At 45.7% G+C, this 20,716-nt stretch overlaps 1 protein-coding gene across 1 annotated transcript; it reads right to left on the bottom strand.

The window, feature by feature from the left end:
- Positions 1–2,640: 2,640 nt before the first annotated feature.
- On the bottom strand, positions 2,641–15,857 carry LOC123138114 (NADPH-dependent diflavin oxidoreductase 1). The gene is made up of 13 exons (XM_044558054.1): positions 15,027–15,857; positions 14,859–14,936; positions 14,671–14,780; positions 13,950–14,042; positions 13,583–13,755; positions 13,402–13,490; positions 12,722–12,796; positions 4,644–4,754; positions 4,070–4,180; positions 3,829–3,948; positions 3,599–3,733; positions 3,258–3,339; positions 2,641–3,188 (listed from the first exon to the last, which is right to left on the bottom strand). The coding sequence occupies exons 1-13, from the start codon at positions 15,180–15,182 to the stop codon at positions 2,641–2,643; spliced, it is 1,881 nt and encodes a 626-aa protein (XP_044413989.1). The 5' UTR covers positions 15,183–15,857.
- Positions 15,858–20,716: the final 4,859 nt, after the last annotated feature.

Genomic DNA, 20,716 nt, shown 5'->3' with positions numbered 1-20,716 from the left:
CCAAGCTACTTCGATTCGCGGTGCATGCATGCACCAACGAGGAAAGCAAAGCCACAAGCGTCTACAACAATCCAGCCGGGGCATCCGTGCGCATCTAGCGCGCGTGCAAAACGGGAGGGACACGCGCCAGGCGAGATCCCAGGCGCGACAACGCGTACACCAGGAGGGTGTCACGAGCTTGACCTGATCTGCATCGAGGACCACCGTCAACTACAGCCGTGCGACTCCATCGACTCTGAGGCATGCACGTTTCGGGCTGCTTCTCGGCGCCACGCGCGACCCGCACCAGCAGCTTCAATCGATCGGATCTCGAGTCGTCAGCTACGCCTCCGAGCGTACACCGATCGTAGCTACATCGACTTCTTCTGTTCCGGACTACTTCAACAGTGATCTGCACCGAGCCAGATTCCACACCACGCACATGGCGGACGTCTATACACAACCGACCCAGGCTGCAACTACGTCGGCTACACCGACCACGATCCGAGCCTGCATCAACCTTGCGTCTGCATCGACCTCTCTACCGAGCCGAACATCTCACTGTACGACTACGCTAGGCTACGAGCCAACATGCTTCTTCACGGCATCGACACCTTGTCGCCACGAGGGACGCCTCCAAGCGACGTATCATCGTCGACACGCCGTTGCGACACCATCGCCGACACTTCATCACCATGGTCTTCATCAACATCTTCGTCAACACACCGCCGTCGCCCCGTCCACAAAATGGACACCTAACGTCCTCTGACAGACTTTTCTGCAAGACGCGATCTCGACGACGGCAATGACCGCGTCATGACGATGGCATCTTCCGCGTCATCCACGACGGCACGACTGCATCGACACGGCGTCAGTACAGTGACGATCCTACATGGTCACACAGTTCTGGCAAAACCGATGTATGCTCGATGGGCTTCCTCCAGTCTTGGCATAATTGGTGGACTCATCGCCGACGGCACCCTCTGACATCCGCAAGGTGCATCGTCCACGTCTGCAGCTCCGTCATAGCGCATTTTTTTGTGCCTCCGGCTTTGTGCGGCTCCATCATCCACGACGACCACACCATCAACCACGACTACCTCGACCACGACTACATCATCATGATCGGCTACCTCGACATTAATGGCTACGTCTACAGCAACTCATCGGCAACAACTCCAGTCAACAGCGTCCGCCTTGTCACTTGCGTCCACGACACTCCCGCTGTGACTGCGGGAGGGAATAGATGCCGACCCATTAGAAACGCAGTTGATGATGGTGCAGCGGAGAAGACGACGAAAGCACAAGACTTCAAATTCAGTCGTACACGTCCGCTTCACTCCCGCTACGACTGAGGGGGAATGTTAGAAATATAATTGGGTTTAAGTTAGAGATAGAATTAGTTTAAACCACATGTAACTTGTCTTGTACTCCAAGTCTCTACCCCTCTTGTACTCCTATATATACCTCATATGAGGGTAATATCAATACACAACAATATTCTAGCCATCCTACAATTTCCGGGAAAATATCAAGTGCTACCAAGGTTTAGATGCTACCATGATACAAGCTTCTGAGCCGTCGGATTCTCAGATCGGACGGCTCTCAACAACTCTACAACATTTGTAAAAAAGCCTACGAGAAGTCCAAAAATTGCGCATATGTCCAACAGATCCAATATCTCATGGATGCCGTCCAATCTAAGAATCTGACGGTCCAAATGCCCGTATCATGGTAGCATTTAAATCTTGATAGCACCAGATACTCTCCCTACAATTTCCACACCATGGTTCCGCACATGCGTCACCGCTCCAGATTGGTTTGCGATGCTCTCGATCGAAACACCTGGATCAGGGACATCCACGGCGCGATGGGTCCCGCCGCCACGGAGGAGTATAAAACTTAAAACAAACCAACGAAGTTGAAAGGTGGTTACTATTAATTGCCTGTATCACATTTACATAACCATGACTTATGGTGTATGCTTCCTCCAGCACCATCTTGATATTCATGCATGCCTCAGTTTTTCTATGACCTTCTTTCTGCAGAATGCTCCAACGAGTAAGGTAATGACACATGTTAAAAATCACAGCAGCATTTTGGCTTTGTTTCAGGTTTTTCAGATGATCTGGCAAAATAGTGGACCCCCCCCCCCCTCCTGCTACCACCAGAGCCCAATCCCCAACTAGGTCCTCAACATTATCAGGAGGCCCAAGTTGATAGCACATACCACTATCTGCCATATCAACTTGACTAGACTGCATTTGAAGAACAGATGCTCAATGCTTTCTTTGTGCCTACAAAAGTGGCACTGGTCACTACCAACCCACCCTCTCTTGAGCAGATTATCTTTGATCAAAATGTTGTTTTTTAGCATCAGCCACAAGAGCACTTTCAAGAGCTGCACTTTAATACGATGGTTGTGTGTGCCATCTGCTGGTTGATCTGGGAATAGCAGAACAGCATGGCATTCTAAAATGTGGCTGCCAATGCTTTACTTCCTCTTAATATATATGAAAGCATTGTTCGTAAAAATATATAATAAAAGGCATTCTGCTATTCCTAGTTAATAGCATAACATCATTAGTCTACTTGCTTTGGAGCTCTCCTAACACTGGCTCAAAATCTCGCTTGGACCGCAAGCCCAGAAAATCTCCTCCCTTACGACCAGGTCTCAACGATAAACCTACCAGCCCTCTTCAGATCCTTCAGCCACCCCGAAGCATCCTCCCGCGGAACACCGCCCTCTTGACACAGAACTTCCTCCAACGCCACCGTAACATCGGCGGGCATTCCGGTTGAAGACCCGGCGACGTATATCGCAGCCTTAGACGATTTGGAGCACAGCATGTCCAGGACTCTCGCCCCCTGCTCCTTTATCTTGTCCTGCACGTAGACCTTCCGAGGCTGATCCCGAGAGAAGGCGGCGAAGAAACCGCCGCACTTTTCGTGGGACAGCACCCCTCCTTGCCCCTGGGCGTGTTTCAGCCAGAAGTCCTTGTACAGGAAATCGATGTCTTCGTTTCTACAGCCGAAGAAGAACATCACAGGAGCAGTAGTTGGATCCGCCGCGCTCTGTGCGGCCCTTTCCTCCACGAATGCGCGGAACGGCGCGCACCCTGTTCCCGGCCCGATGAGCAGGAGAGGAACCGAGGGCCGTGGGCGAGGCAGCGATCCTCGGCGCATCCAACATGGTATAAGATGATCGTCTGCGCGTGTAACTGCACTGTGAGTTGCATTTTCTCGTGTGATTTCTAGCTAAAACAATCAATGCGTACCTTCATCTGGACTGAGCCCCGTTAGCCATGTGGAGCAGAGACCATGCTGCGTCCTCTTCCAAGGAGTAAGCCATGATACTCCCTCCGGTCCTTTTTACTCTGAACATTGGATTTGCCGAAAGTCAAACTTAGCTAAGTTTGACCAAATTTATATTAGAAATTATTAGCATCTATAATATCTAATAAATATAATATGAAAATATATTCCGAGATGAATCTAATGATGTTGGTGTTGTTATGTAAATGTCAATAATTTTTTATATAAACTTGGTCAAAGTTGGATGAGATTGACTTCAGACAAACCTAATATGCAGAGTAAAAAGGACCGGAGGGAGTACTACACTAACAGTCAAGTGTATCTGATTTGGGTAGACTAAGGGGGACGACGATATGGAAAAGGCTCTTTTCTTCAACGGAGGCGTCAGTTGCACCAGCCATTCAAAAGGCATTTGCACCGAGGGGAAATCCACCAATACCTAAAACTAGTGCAAAATCCACGCAAGTTTAAGCCAAAGGACAACAACACCTGCAAGAAAGTTGGTGTTAAAATCAGTGGTAAGGCATTACTTACTTCTAGAACAGTCCGGTTCTCATTTTGATTGTACCAGGAAAGGTCGCCCCTTCCTTCAGGAGAAGTATAATCCTGAAGTTTTGCTTTTTCACGTTCATCTGTTGCAAAATAGCTCATGACCTACCAAACAGCATGGCATATTAGTCATAGACATCAAGGATATCAGAGGCCAATACAAGATAGTATCAAACAACTAGACAACATGTGTATGTGATGAAGCATTCAGGGTAATTTCTCTTGCCTCGAAGAAATATCGCCTTGGAGAAGCTGATGTGACATCCATTGTCAAAGCAACAAAGGTCTTTAGCTTGATGGGATCTTTAGGAACTTTGTCCCCATCCTTTGTTCGAACCTGGGCAGAAAAAAAAAATCGTTCCCTCTTTCGTTAGCAAGAGAACTGCAACAGATTGACTGCTTGAGAAGATATAGCAACAAAGACACAACTAATACAAGAATTCAAGATATATCCCTAGTTTTATGGATAAACTCAAGAACTACACATTTGAGATTGAGAAAGAAAAAGGGTTTATTGTCTAAACCATGATAAACAGCTAGCTCTACTCTCAAGCAGTAGATATACATATAAACATAAACAAGTGAAACACAGCCATCTTCTTACATCTTTACTTGGCACGCACTACTGCTAGCTAGGCTACTCTCTAGCTGTAGCTAAGCTACTAAAGCAAGCAAATAGTTATTTTCATTTTGCAATAGAGTGTGCACAAAGCTACTGATGTTGGCCACAAAAGTGAAGCAGAGAAACATACAGAGAATAAAAAGCTAAATCCACAAGACGACAGACCAGATCCACATACCGTAATGTAACAATCGGGATCCAAGTTACAGCGCTTAATGAAATCATCAACAAGTGATGGATTCTGACTTGGTAAAATTTCTAGAACATCACCAACTTGATAACTGATGGCCTAAAATGACAAAACGGTACATTCTTTTAGTTTCCTTCATGTGTTCAGTGTCAAACACAATACATTGAGCCATATTGTGTCACGTACATGTCACGCATGACAGGGAGACTCCCGGGTTCACAAGGCGCAGGATATATGATAGATTGTTAGTTTAAGTTGCATGTAATCTCTTCCTATCTCCTGTAACCGATTCTATCTCTTCTTCTGCAAGATGTAAACCTCCTGTAAGATCTCAACGATGTATGCGCTTCAGGGATGTGCGCCCCTGCCTATAAACACGTAGCACGTCGCCTCAGGTCGAGGTAAGACGTTTCTGCCTAACGCACATGGTAATCAGAGCCTCCTCTTCCAAACCCTAGCTGATCTCCTCTAGTGCCAGCCATGTCTTCCTCCAGTGCCACCCAATCCAACCTTAGCGGTCAGGTCACGGAGAAGCTCCCCCGGACGAACTACGTCCTGTGGCGCACCCAAATCTCGCCGCAGTTGAGGGGAGCCGGCCTCTATGGCTACGTCGACGGCACTCTGACGGAGCCGTCCCGCCTCCTCGTCACCAAGGACAAGGAGGGGAAGGAGTCGACCGAACTCAATCCTCTCCATCCCATCTGGGTGAGGGAGGACCAGCAGGTTTTGGGCTACCTGCTCAACAACCTCACAAAAGAGCTGCTCGTCGCGGTCACCGCGGTCACCACCGCGCATGGTCTGTGGACAGCGCTCGCAGGTATGTTCTCATCGCAGTCTTTGAGCCGCGTCAACAACATCTGCACTGCCTTGATCAATGCGCAGAAAGGGAACCAATCGGTGGCCGCCTACTTCGCCGCCATGCGTGGCCTTGCTGATGAGCTCGCCGCCGCTGGCAAGCCCATCCAGGACGACGAGCTGATCTCATATCTTCTTCACGGGCTGTACATGGACTACTAGCCGCCGGTCTCGGCCCTGGATGCTCGTGTCACGCCGGTGTCCCTCGATGAGCTCTACTCCATGTTGAGCAACTTCGACCAGCGCGTCGCCCAGTACCAGGTTGTTGGCGGCGGGTTCAAGTCGTCGGCAAACGCAGCAACTCGCGGGCGCAGTGGCTACTCTTCACGTCATCGCGGTCCTCCTCGCGCCAAGGGCAAGCACAGCAGCGGCAACACCAACAACGGCGGCTCTCGCGGCAGTCGCCCCATCTCCACCAACAACAGGGATCGCCGCGGTGGCTCGGGTCGTTCACGTCCTGATGCCGTTCGCTGCCCAAATCTGCGGGAAGCCAGGTCACACCGCCAAAGACTGCTGGTATCACTTCGACGAAGACGATACCTCGTCTGAAGATGATGACAAGGTTGCTGCTGCCGCTGAAGGATCCTATGGCGTCGACACTAATTGGTACCTTGACAGTGGCACCACCAATCACCTCACGGGTGAGCTAGAGAAGGTGACCCTCCGTGAGAAGTATCACGGGAAGGACCAGATCCACACCGCCAGTGGTGCAGGTATGAGCATACGTCACATTGGTCACTCGGTTATACGTACCCCTTCTCGTAAAATTCATCTTCGCAAAATTTTACATGTTCCTAGTGCCAACAAAAATCTCCTATCCGTTCATCGCATTACCATTGACAATCATGTCTTTATTGAATTCCATCCTTTTTTCTTTTTGATAAAGGATCAGGCCACGAAGAAGGTACTATATCGAGGTAGATGCATTCGAGGGCTTTACCCGTTGATTCCGGAGCTTAGGAGATTCAATAAACAAGCCTATGGTGTTGTCAAACTCTCTTCAACACGTTGGCACGATCGTTTAGGCCATGCTTCTTTTCCTCTTGTTGAACGTTTGCTTAGGAAAAATAAGCTCCCGTTTGTTGGTGAGCGAAATATCGAAACTATTTGTGATTCTTACCAAAGAGCAAAAAGTCATCAATTACCATATCCTATTTCTACAAGTGTCTCCACTCAGCCATTGCAATTAATTTTTTCTGATGTTTGGGGCCACAATGAGAACACCAAGAGGGAGTTCTGGGAAGGCCTGGAAGACATGGTTAGGAGTGTACCGATTGGTGAGAAGCTCTTCATAGAAGGAGACCTCAATGGCCACGTGGGTACATCTAACACAGGTTTTGAAGGGACGCATGGGGGCTTTGGCCATGGCATCAGGAATCAAGAAGGAGAAGATGTCTTAAGCTTTGCTCTAGCCTACAACATGATTGTAGCTAACACCCTCTTTAGAAAGAGAGAATCACATCTGGTGACTTTTAGTAGTGGCCAACACTCTAGCCAGATTGATTTCATCCTCTCGAGAAGAGAAGATAGGCGTGCGTGCTTAGACTGTAAGGTGATACCTGGAGAGAGTGTTGTACCCAAGCATAAGCTGGTGGTTGCTGACTTCCGCTTTCGGATTCGTGTCCAGCGGGATAAGCGTGCCAAAGTCGCTAGAACGAAGTGGTGGAAACTCAAGGGGGAGGTAGCTCAGGTGTTCAAGGAGAGGGTCATTAAGGAGGGCCCTTGGGAGGAAGGAGGGGATGCGGACAATGTGTGGATGAAGATGGCGACTTGCATTCGTAAGGTGGCCTCGAAGGAGTTTGGAGTGTCCAGGGGAAGGAGAAGCGAAGATAAGGATACCTGGTGGTGGAATGATGACGTCCAGAAGGCGATTAAAGAGAAGAAAGATTGCTTCAGACGCCTATACCTGGATAGGAGTGCAGACAACATAGAGAAGTACAAGATGGCGAAGAAGGCCGCAAAGCGAGCTGTTGGTGAAGCAAGGGGTCGGGCATATGATGACCTCTACCAATGGTTAGGCACGAAGGAAGGTGAAAGGGACATCTATAAGATGGCCAAGATCCGAGAGAGGAAGACGAGGGACATTGGCCAAGTCAAATGCATCAAGGACGGAGCAGGCCAACTCTTGGTGAAGGACGAGGAGATTAAGCATAGATGGCGGGAGTACTTCGACAAGCTGTTCAATGGGGAGAATGAGAGTTCTACCATTGAACTAGACGACTCCTTTGATGAGACCAGCATGCGTTTTGTGCGGCGAATCTAGGAGTCTGAGGTGAAGGAGGCTTTAAAAAGGATGAAAGGAGGCAAGGCGATGGGCCCTGATTGTATCCCCATTGAGGTGTGGAAAGGTCTCGGGGACATAGCAATAGTATGGCTAACCAAACTTTTCAACCTCATTTTTGGGGCAAACAAGATGCCAGAAGAATGGAGACTGAGTATATTAGTACCAATCTTCAAGAACAAGGGGGATGTTCAGAGTTGTACTAATTACCGTGGAATTAAGCTGATGAGCCATACAATGAAGCTATGGGAGAGAGTCATTGAGCACCGCTTAAGAAGAATGACAAGCGTGACCAAAAATCAGTTTGGTTTCATGCCTGGGAGGTCGACCATGGAAGCCATTTTCTTGGTACGACAACTTATGGAGAGATATAGGGAGCAAAAGAAGGACTTGCATATGGTGTTCATTGACTTGGAGAAGGCCTATGATAAGATACCGTGGAATGTCATGTGGTGGGCCTTGGAGAAACACAAAGTACATTACCCTCATCAAGGACATGTACGATAATGTTGTGACAAGTGTTCGAACAAGTGATGTCGACACCGATGACTTCCCGATTAAGATAGGACTGCATCAGGGGTCAACTTTGAGCCCTTGTCTTTTTGCATTGGTGATGGATGAGGTCACAAGGGATATACAAGGAGATATCCCATGGTGTATGCTCTTTGCGGATGATGTGGTGCTAGTTGACGATAGTCGGACGGGGGTAAATAGGAAGTTAGAGTTATGGAGACAAACCTTGAAATCGAAAGGGTTTAGGCTTAGTAGAACTAAAAACGAGTACATGATGTGCGGTTTCAGTACTACTAGGTGTGAGGAGGAGGAGGTTAGCCTTGATGACCAGGTGGTATCTCGGAAGGACACCTTTCGGTATTTGGGGTCAATGTTGCAGGAGGATGGGGGTATTGATGAAGATGTGAACCATCGAATCAAAGCCGGATGGATGAAGTGGCGCCAAGCTTCTGGCATTCTCTGTGACAAGAGAGTGCCACAAAAGCTAAAAGGCAAGTTCTACAGGACGGCGGTTCGACCCGCAATGTTGTATGGCGCGGAGTGTTGGCCGACTAAAAGGCGACATGTTCAACAGTTAGGTGTGGCGGAGATGCGTATGTTGAGATGGATGTGTGGCCACACGAGGAAGGATCGAGTCCGGAATGATGATATACGAGATAGAGTTGGGGTAGCACCAATTGAGGAGAAGCTTGTCCAACATCGTCTGAGATGGTTTGGGCATATTCAGCGCAGGCCTCCAGAAGCTCCAGTGCATAGCGGACGGCTAAAGCGTGCGGAGAATGTCAAGAGAGGGTGGGGTAGACCGAATTTGACATGGGAGGAGTCCGTTAAGAGAGACTTGAAGGATTGGAGTATCACCAAAGAGCTAGCTATGGACAGGGGTGCGTGGAAGCTTGCTATCCATGTGCCAGAGCCATGAGTTGGTTGCGAGATCTTATGGGTTTCACCTCTAGCCTACCCCAACTTGTTTGGGACTAAAGGCTTTGTTGTTGTTGTTGTTGTTGTTGTTGTTGTTTGGGGCCCTGCTCCTAGTTCTGTTGGTAGACACACATACTATGTCAGTTTTATTGATGACTATAGCAAATTCTCCTGGATCTATCTTCTCAAAAAAAGATCCGATGTTTTCCAAGTGTTCAAAAATTTCCAAGCACTTGTTGAACGTAAGTTATAGCAAGATCATTGCTGTTCAATCTGATTGGGGAGGGGAATACGAGAAATTAAATTCCTTTTTCCAAACACTTGGCATTTCACACCATGTGTCATGCCCTCATGCTCACCAACAAAACGGTTCTGCCGAACGTAAGCATAGGCATATAGTTGAAGTTGGCCTCGCACTCTTAGCAGGTGCTTCCATGCCTCTAAAATTCTGGGATGAAGCGTTTCTCACTGCCGTTCATATCATCAATATGCTCCCAAGTCGTGTCATAAACAATGAAACTCTCACAGAACGGCTTCTTCATGTCAAACCCAACTACACATCTCTACGTGTTTTTGGGTGTGCATGCTGGCCCAATCTCCGCCCATACAACTCTCGCAAACTCATGTTCCGATCTAAACAATGTGTTTTCCTTGGATATAGTGCACAACACAAGGGGGTCAAGTGCCTAGATGTTTCCACAGGCCGTATCTACATTTCTCGCGATGTTGTGTTTGATGAGAACAAATTTCCCTTCGCTGATCTACACCCTAAGGCCGGTGCTTTACTTTGTAAAGAAATCCTTCTTCAACCATCCTCTCTCACTGGCCTCGATGAAGGGGAACGAAACCATGATGATCATATGTTGACTAACCCTCAAACCACTGTGCACAAGTTGTGTGATGTTGCAGGAGAAAACAGATCAGAAAATGATGAAGAAAATGAAGTACAAGGGCCATATTTTATGTGCCCCGAACCAGGGAGCAAATCAGCCTCGGGATCAGCTCCCGTGGCAGAGGCAGACTTGCCCAGCGGATCGGCCTCGGATTCTGGCGCCGCTAGCAGGGGGGCAGGATCCCCTCGGAAATCCGCGCCGACAGCGCCAACAACCGCGCGCGCCGTGGACAGCGAGCCCGCGTCTGCCACGCGGCAACCTGCGAGTCGCGGAGGCGCCCCTGCCAACCCGGGCGAATCACGCGGCGGCACCTGTCCGCCTCCCGTTGGCCCTTCGGGGGCCCGGTTCCCAGTCCAGCCCGTTTGCTACAAACGGCGCGATTTGCGTCGCCCGACCGGCACGGGACCCGCCTCTGGCGCAGCGGACGCTGGCCTCTCATCACGGCACAATGATGAGCCCTGTCCGCTGAGATCTTCTGCGGAGCTGCGCCGTTGCACACCGTCGCCTACTGCCACAGAAAATCCACGGGCGGAATCTGCTGCTGAACCCGATGCTGCTTCGCCCAGATCTGCCTCGGGATCAGTTCCTGCTGCTCCCACAGGTTGCACGGGATCTTCTACGCCATCAACACAAACTACTCCACCACCGAGACGCACACGGCTACAACAGGGAGTAATTCAACCAATCAATTATAAGCATATTACGAAATATGGCATGGTGTGTTCTACAGGTGAACCCTACACACTTGATGAAGCCCTAGCTGATGAAAACTGGAAAAAGGCTATGAATGAAGAATACATGGCGCTTAAAAGAAACAAAACATGGCATTTGGTCCCTCCATAGCAAGGTAAAAATCTCATCGATTGCAAGTGGGTGTTTCGGATCAAGAGAAAATCTGATGGCACCATTGATCATTACAAGGCAAGACTTGTGGCAAAAGGCTTCAAGCAACGGTATGGTATTGACTATGAGGATACGTTTAGTCCAGTGGTAAAAGCTGCAACCATTCGTCTTGTTTTGTCCATTGTTGTGTCCAGGGGCTGGAGTCTTCGACAGCTAGACGTTCAGAATGCGTTTCTCCATGGTGTTCTGGAAGAGGAAGTGTACATGAAACAACCTCCTGGGTTTGAAAGCAAAAGTGCACCGTTGCATGTGTGCAGACTTGACAAAGCTTTATATGGGTTAAAACAGGCTCCAAGGGCGTGGGATTCACGTCTCAGTTAAAAAAATGCAAACTCTTGGCTTTGTTCCATCTAAGTCTGACACCTCACTATTCATTTATAACAAGTGCAATACTCATATCTTTGTTCTCATCTATGTTGATGATATTATCGTTACAAGCTCATCTGATGAAGCCATAACAGGATTGTTGAAGGACCTCAGTGCAGAGTTTGCTCTTAAGGATCTTGGAGATTTGCATTATTTCTTAGGGATAGAAGTGAAGAAACATGATGATGGACTTCACTTGTCTCAAGAAAAGTATGCAACTGATCTGGTAAGAAAGGCTAGATTGCAAGGCTGTAAACCTTCACCTACTCCATTATCTAGTTCAGAAAAATTATCTCTCACAGAAGGACAAGCCTTTAGTCAGGAAGACAGCACTAAATACAGAAGTCTTGTAGGTGCCCCTCAATATCTCACTCTTACAAGACCTGATATATCATTTGCTGTTAACAAAGTCTGTCAATTTCTTCATGCACCGACCACTGTTCACCTGACTGCTGCTAAGCGAATAGTTAGATATGTCAAGAACACTCTTAATATTGGTCTTAACTTCAGCAAGTCATCATCCACATTGCTTAGTGCTTTCTCAGACTCTGATTGGGCAGGCTGTTTGGATGACAGACGTTCTACTGGGGGATTTGCAGTGTTCTTTGGTCCTAACTTGATTTCATGGTGTGCAAGGAAACAGGCCACTGTTTCCAGGTCCAGTACTGAGGCAGAATACAAGGCATTAGCAAATGCTACAGCTGAAATCATATGGGTGCAGTCTCTACTAAGGGAGCTTGGTGTAAAAAGCAAACAAGCTCCATGCTTATGGTGTGACAATTTGGGTGCAACTTATTTGTCTGCTAATCCTGTTTTTCATGCCAGGATGAAACACATTGAAATTGACTTTCATTTTGTCAGAGAGCGAGTGGCTCAAAAACAACTTGATATTCGTTTTGTGCATTCCAAGGATCAGGTTGCAGATGGATTCACCCAGGCACTACCCATTCGAAGTTTTGAAGACTTTAAACATAATCTCAACTTAATGAAGTTGTGATTAAGGGAGGGTGTCAAACACAATACATTGAGCCATATTGTGTCACGTACATGTCACGCATGAGAGGGAGACTCCCATGTTCACAAGGCGCGGGATATAGGATAGATTGTTAGTTTAAGTTGCATGTAATCTCTTCCTATCTCCTGTAACCGATTATATCTCTTCTTTTGCAAGATGTAAACCTCCTGTAAGATCTCAACGATGTATGCGCTTCAGGGATGTGCGCCCCTGCCTATAAACACGTAGCACGTCGCCTCAGGTCGAGGTAAGACGTTTCTGCCTAACGCACATTCAGAAGATGGTTGCAAGCGAATATGATCAAACGGATCAAAGAACATACAGAACGCCGATCTTCCAATTCAAAGTGGCGGACATCTCTGTCAGTGTCTCCCTTTGTCAAACGCTGATTTGTTACCTAAAAAGGTTAGCAATGCCATCAACAACAGAAACTAAGTAAATAAAAACGGATCAACTAAGTTATAAAGCAATATTCATTTTATAGTTACAATACAGACGAAGCATGAGCTAATAAGGATTCTTCCCATTCATACTAACAACAGTGAGCATGAGTTACGATGACCTTCTTTTATATTGGAGATATACCTCGAAGGTGTCAGTCATGGCAACTGTCAAGAGCAGAATGGCTATAAGCCTATGATGATGGAGTTGCACTTGTCCTTCCAGCACCCATCTACTATGCAGGAGCTTATGCATGATACTATTGTACAGTGAGGTCGTACAAAATAGCCTACTAAACTATCACTTACGGATTAGGAATTCAGTTCAAATCCTTTCGACAACTGATGGATTTGTTGAGTGTAGCATATAAACATTATAAAGTTTCTGAGTAAATAACTAATACACAAGATAGGGAAATATCTTATATGTTAATGCAGAACATTCCCTACAGATGAAGATGTATATCCACATATAGAGTTGCTGGGTCAGCTAAACATGCCAAAGAATAAAATAAAAACTGACTTGAACTGTTAAGCTCTTAGAGAGGTACACAGAGCATACCATTTGTAACATGTGTTGTGGCTCTCTGCTATTATGGCACTTTAGAGCAGGGGACATTGAGCGTGCTTTCTCAATTAATATCTTGGAGTCTGGAGAAGATGACATACAAAATCTATAAGAGAAATACACAGAAGTTTACAGATTACTACTAGTAAACATTAGCAAGATTGAGACCTCCCACCTGAAATATCAGTAGCTTGCCGAGCCGAGTAATAGATGACTTCTACCTTTGCATCCCCCAAAATATTCAATTTACGATGACTGGCGTCAGATACTCTTGGTAGCAGTGATGGATTTGTTCGATTCAGGGATTTCCACAAAGATAACAACGATGGATCTAGTTCTCCTTCGTATCTGATATACGATAAGAAAATAATTCCTTAGTAACTTTAGGAATTGCTTCTGAACTGCCCACAAATAAATGCTCTCTATCATCAAAGAAGGGAAAACCATTGCTTAAAACGTAACCAAAAAACCATATGGCATATGACTTCTCCAGAGATCACACATGAATATCAAATACAAAATAATAGATACTAAAATCATACCCCAAAGAATGTTGATCATCTCCCAAGCCTCTCTCTGTGATTCGTTTGGCACCAAGATCAAAAAGCCTTTGATCGAGCTTGATTGCAGGAAAACTGCAGAGCAAACACAACTGTGAAGAGGAAAACAGAAACAAGAAGAAAACAGTGACAGTCATGATTTCTGAGTAACCGAGGACAATCTAATAGCCAAGACCTCCTTGAAAAACAGTGACAAAAAAAACATGGTACTATAGCCGTGATAGCAATAAGAAATCCGCATGGCTAATCATGCAGCAAAATGCATGTTTAGAACATACAAAAAAAGTTTACTTCTTGATTACGTGTAAAACTGGCAGTTCCAAAATGAACTTGTTATCTTGATGATATTTCTAGCTAAGCATTTGAATATATCACAACTCTAGTAAGCTTTGCGACATTTTCTCAATCTGCTACAGTAACTTTTTTTTCATAATGATACAGTTATATGGCACAATGAAGTTGTCCCTCCCAAAATCATCCTTTTCAACCACCAGAAAAACAGATGATAGAATGTTGCTATAATCATATACTTCTTTTCCAACCCTGCGCACCATCACATGTTGCTAGAACTTTGGAACGTTATATCCGCAATTAATTCCCAAGAAACTAATGAACTACAGATCATTTCAACAAATCAACATAAACCATTGTATGAAAAGCAGCAGATAGCACAATAGCAGGCTGTAGAATCTAGTCTGAAGACCCCACATTGTACTCCCTATAGCTTGAGTCGCCGAGCCCAAACATGGCATAATGCAATCCTTTCAGCCATCGCGCACCCAGATGATTTCTCAGAAGGTATTTCCAAAAATTCTGCCCAAACGAAAAATCGCAATTAGAAAATCAACAGTCTGGAAACTACCAAGCAAAGAGACATTTCAATCTCCCCACCTTCATGGAATCTGGGGGATCTCCCTGCCCCGTGGTAGACACAATGAAGATCATAAACCTTTCGTCAGGCAAACAACTCTGCACAAACAAGTGAGCGGCGAGTGATGTTCACATGACATCAGATGGGAGGGTTTTGGGATGGGTTTTTGTTTAGGATTCCCAGCTTACGGGATTAAAGCTATCCATGGAGAGAACGTCGACAGCTGGGCAGCCCCCATGCTCAGCCTCTCGGCCTACACGTTCAGCAGCATCTATGGCGTTGCCGGTTTGCGATGCGTAGAGTATGACGAGACGGCCCGGCAGCGGTGATGATGAGGGCGCCATGGGGAGGTGGGACCGTGGGAGGGACAAATGGTGTCCGGCCTACAAGTTCAATGTTCAGTCCATCTAGACCCAGACATAAATCCTCTTTTGACACAGATGATAGATGCAAGTTCATTTTATCTTTTCCCCCGTCCAGTTTATTGCAACGACATGAACAAGGACAGACCACTCCAAATTTATCAGAACTGAAAACAAGTTCAAAAGTTAATGACAAAAATACTTCTACATGTATTGCTTGAACCTATGGGTATATACAAGCAAATGCAAACCAAGTTGGCCAGAGACCGAATTGGGTACCAAATCTTAACATAACCTATCTACTACTGTATATCTCTAGAAGGAGCCAAGAGATCTAACAGAAAGAAACCAAACCATGCCAATTTAGGGCAACGGAAAAAGTGTCGGAGCCAGGATTGGAGCAAGACCCGGACCAAAATCTAAGTGCGTATGACTATTTGAAAAAGTACCCCATGCAAAAGTATAAAAAAAGATGCAGCTCATTTGGACTAATATTATTTAAGAATTCGAACTCGGTGCTTAATAATACAACGAACTACATAAAACATGGCAAAGACACCATATAAAAAACGGGAGTACGGAAGATTGTCATTTTTCTGTACTTGTTTTGGTTTCTGGAGTCGATAGCTGGTTGAATGAGCTGTGATATACAGTAGATAATTAAAAAAATCGCCTTGTCCTTCTGTTGCATGACATTGATGAGAAAATGCATCAATATTTTAGGTCTTAAAGCTACACTGCTATAAGAACACGAAATTAATTAAGGAATATCTGCGAGACTTGAGGTTTTAGGACGTCCATCACCTGATAGCAGCCACGCTTTTGCTCAAAAACCTGACAGAAGCCGCCTAGGCGAGACGGCGGGGAACGCAACGAAGTGCTCGACGCCACGACTAACAGGCGGCCGCAGTGGCGCAGGGGGGCAACGCGGTGGCCGGCGTCTGGCGCAGAGCAGAGCAGGCTGGGGGCCGGGTAGCGGCACAGCGTCGGCGGCGACAGGCGACAGCCTAGCGGAGTAGCGGACGCGAGGACGGCGGGGCAGACGATCGATCACCCCCGCATGGGCCCAGGATCTTATTGGGTCCAGCTAGGCCGGCTTAGAGGCACAGGAGGAATGTGGGCCGACACTGGGCCAAATCTAGCATCTATGGCCTCTCATAGCATAGCATTTTTGTATCACTTCCTAAAATATCTAGGGTTACAGTAATTTTGTAGGAATTCCGTAGCCTAGGATTTCTGTATAGCTCCCTAAAATATTTGGAGAAAAGGCTGGCTTTCATGTTCAGAAAGTTCTCTTTGTTGCATACGCACATCGCTTTTGTCTTTCTCGGTTTACTCAAGTGATCAAATTAAGAGACAAGCCCCACTCAAAGCAATTCAATACCGAGCTCTCTCTTCTAGTCCCTTCCATCTTCCAGAGTTGTCTGACATCCTAGTTGTTTTCAGTTGATGTCTTTTGTGAATAAATGATAGGCCAATTTTGCATCACTATTTCTCAGTGTAAAATAGTCATTGTTAATGATATTTAGCACATTATCACATCGTCCTAATATATTCTCACTCTTATTTTCATGTTTCACAGGGCGCGGCAATTTGCTGGAAAGCTACAGAAAAGCACCATAACAAAAACCATCGAGGAAATATTTTTTGCGAAGTTTCAAAAAATGATAAAAGAATGCATTTGGGTGTTTTTCACCTGAAAAGATCCAGGGTAGCCCCCACCCAAGGAGGCCCATGTGGGACCCACGCGGCCACCCCACATGGCCAGCCCTTGCCGCGAGCCAGGGGTGCGTGGAAACCCACAAAACACCCTAGTCATATTTTACCCTGATAGCCCCCTCCAGTGCTCTCCGACACGCTTGGTCTTATTTTACTACCGAAACCTCTTGATTTTTTGTTTTCTTTTCTGTTATCATCTTTGAGGCGAAAATGAGATGGAGCATTTTTCACCTATGATAGGCTGATCTGCCGGAATTTCATTCCTTTGGGTGGGTGAAATCAAAAACATTGACATCATCAACACTTTGTCTAACATGGAGACCATCATCGCTATCATTGATCCGATTTTACCCCTAGCTTGCAGCCACCCCTTTCGTGAAAACTAACTCATGCATCTAGGCTTTGATTTTTTTTTTTACAACAACTGTGCCGGCTCGGCACCACAGGCGAGGCTGCTAGCTTCCTTCTTTTTCATTTTATTTTATCGCTTTCAAGTTTTGTGGAGAATCTAGGCATCTGATTTTTCTTATTAGTAGATGAGACATGAGAGTGATATCAGCTTACAAAGGCAAACCTGCCAATTATGCGAGACATGGACATATAACAATTGGGGTTATTACCTAGCTGCACTGTCACCTTTCACCATGTCGTGGCATGGCGAACACCATTAGAAAAAAACAAAGATTAAGACACCAATCTTTCTTTCCTTTTCAGCTCTCACTCTCATAGTATAATCCTCTTGCCTTTCCACTTTTTCCTCCACTCCGCGTTCAAGCATCAATTTGTAGTGGCCTGTTGCAATCTTTCTTGCAAGGATTCCACATCCATGGGAATGCTGGTGTGTGGCGGAGCAGAGCTGGATACCAAACTGTGAAAAGCAAGTTTCAGAAGAGAAATAAAGTAGTCAACGTTTGCTTCTTCTAGCAGCGCATTCAGTCTCTGGATTGGTTTCATCGTGAGATCCTCCCGTTCGTGGTCTCGTGGATGCTGTGGTCCATGACTCCATGGACTCGGTTTTATTCTATGAATGGGATTATTTGGTTCGCCGATTGCTTGGCTTGAGAAATGAAGTGGTTTGATTACTTGATAAAAGGATAAGAACCCAAATCATTACTTGAGAAATGAAGTGGTTTGATTACTTTTGTCACTGAAACTTGAAATCGACCCAAGAAGAACGGATCCATACATAGAGCTCGTAGCATCCCGCAAGTTCACCTAGTCTGCCTGATTTGCACTTGGCACAAGGGTGTACATTTTTTTTTCAAGATCATGCAAGAGCATTGCATGTCTTTTTCATTCATTAAAAAAGAGAGGAAGAAACAAGTTCTGTTACATGTGAAGGATCATCAGCGTCTCCGCCCCACACACGCCAAAGGTACACATTATTACACTAGAGCTGCCTGCTGACGTATCTCCAAGTTTCACATCATCTAATTGTCAAGGGTGGTTCCTTGCTCCGAAAGAGAATCACTAAATCCAAGTAAGATCATGTCAGAGGGCTGAAAGCTATGTAATTCATCAGCGAGGAGGTCTCTTTGAAATAATAATCCGTCACTGTACGTGTCAAGCTTCTTTTTGTTAACATAAGGGCATCTCCAAAGCAGATCCTCAAACTACCCACACCCGTCCGGACCATATGGTTTGGACATGTTTTGCCATCCAACACGGTCCGTGAAGCGGTCCAGATATCATTTTTTTCGCAAATTGGAAGCAAACAACAGGTGAGGGGGGGAGTCCGGACCGCCGCCACGTAGGATTCTGACACCCTTGGCCCACTGAAATCCTTCGTTTCGGTTCCATTCTCTTCCACTCCTGGCACGCGTTCATTCAAATATCATTGAGCTTATTTTTCGAACATCTTGTCGTTTTTGGAGTAAGAAGGATGGTGGGGTACCTGATGAAGGAGGATGAGTTGTTGTGCGATGCGTGGTTGGTATCAGCGAAATTTGTAGGCAGGAGCCGAAGGGGGTGGGTCTTTTGCAGTGCATGCATGATTCTTTTCATGCGTGAAAGCACGGTGTGCCCTATGACATGCACATCATCTGTGAACGCAGTGCCAAGCCCTTAACGTGCCAATGGTACGCCATCCAGAGTTCACTCACAAAGTATTGTGATGCGGTTGATCGGCTGGAGGCGATGTGACCATTGCGCGCGGCAACCATGGAAATTGTAAATTTTGCTTCTTTTTGCTCTACATGTTGATTGATTCATTCATCCATTGCTGCTCTACACGTTGTGTAGCATGCACATGCTGTCATGATGTACTACAGGTCAAAGGGCATATCATTCACACACATACTCCCTTCTTCGGAATTACTTGTCTCAGATATGGATGTATCTATAACTAAAATACGTCTAGATACATCCATTTTTGAGACAAGTAATTCTGAACGGAGGGAGTACATTGTTGGATGAAGCTCAAAGGACAATATGCGTGGGATAAAATGATCCATCCATGTAAAATTTGTTGAACATTCGTTAAATCTCGTTGATTTTGAACTATTGTTGCACTAGACATATTTGCATGCTGTTTATGGATGAGTTTTTTGATGAAAATCGTTCGGTTAGTTGAATGACGGTTTGAGATAGATGCGGCTAATGTTGGATGGCCGGCTTCCGTATCCATGTCCACGGACTGGTCCCTTTGTCTTTGTCTGTGGACGGATATGACGTCCGGTCTAGGTTCAGTGTGGGATGCCCTAGCTAGCTAGCAGGAAAAAAATGAGCCGCCTGTGTGAGTTATGATTTTTCTTTTTTATGTTTTCATTTCATTATATGTATTTATTGAATGAGAGGCATGACTTTGTTTTGTTTGCTTGGCGGGATGAAATGTGCCTATCTTTCCCTAATAATAAAGCACGGATTGACTTCGTGGGTTCACTGTCACAATACGCTTTTTCTCATGAATTTACGCTTTCAGTTTGTATTTAAAACATATTCGAGGTGGTACTAATATTTTCATGTGTTAGCGTTCGTTCGTACATCGCCCAGATGTCCACGATAAAACTCTCTGGTTCGTCGGTGACATGGGCCTGAAATTTCATAATAACTACGTACAGGCAGCTATCCCAGCCCAACTAACTGGCCGCAAATAACATGGGCCTTCCCTTATGGGCTGCATGCACGCGAGTGGGCTTCCTTATATTAGATCATAGAGAAAGAAAAAAATACATTACTGTGGAGAATCGAACGTTAGATCTCTTCTATTTCTTTGGGCTACAACAACCAACTGAGACAAACATCCTACTTGATGAATAATCCCACCTCGCAATTTTAAGGACACACATACCGGTTAATATAGCCAAATAATTAACAAACAAACGTGAAAAGAGAAGAGCTAAATAAGCGGATGGGCTAATTAAGAAAATGAATGTGGCTAAATAGATGCGGCTAATTCAAAGGAAGTATTGTGTGGGCTCGGCGGAATATTCAAAGGAAGGATTATGGAAGGATTGTGGTGGGTGGGCTCGGCACAATATTCAAATGGATGGAATCCTTAATATAAGGCACAGGAAAACGGAAGGAAGAAATTATGTGAGGCTAATAAGTAAAAGGAATGATATAATAAGGAAGGATTTAAACGGGCGGAATCAGGATTGTGTGAGGCTAAAAAGGAGGGTTAAAGGTGCACACACGATATTTATGGAGGAACGAAAATGAGCACGGCAAAAATATCAACATACTTTTTAAATTAATGTTGTATTTATACAGCTAAAATATTAATGATTTTATTTCTTTATAAGATTTTTACTATTGCAGGTTTGAAATATCAATTAATATACTAGGAGCATTAAGTC

The sequence above is a fragment of the Triticum aestivum genome, chromosome 1A, assembly GCF_018294505.1.
Source record: "Triticum aestivum cultivar Chinese Spring chromosome 1A, IWGSC CS RefSeq v2.1, whole genome shotgun sequence".
Taxonomy (NCBI): domain Eukaryota; kingdom Viridiplantae; phylum Streptophyta; class Magnoliopsida; order Poales; family Poaceae; genus Triticum; species Triticum aestivum.
Note: the sequence above shows the minus strand (reverse complement) of the source record. Positions and strands in the feature narration are given on the sequence as shown.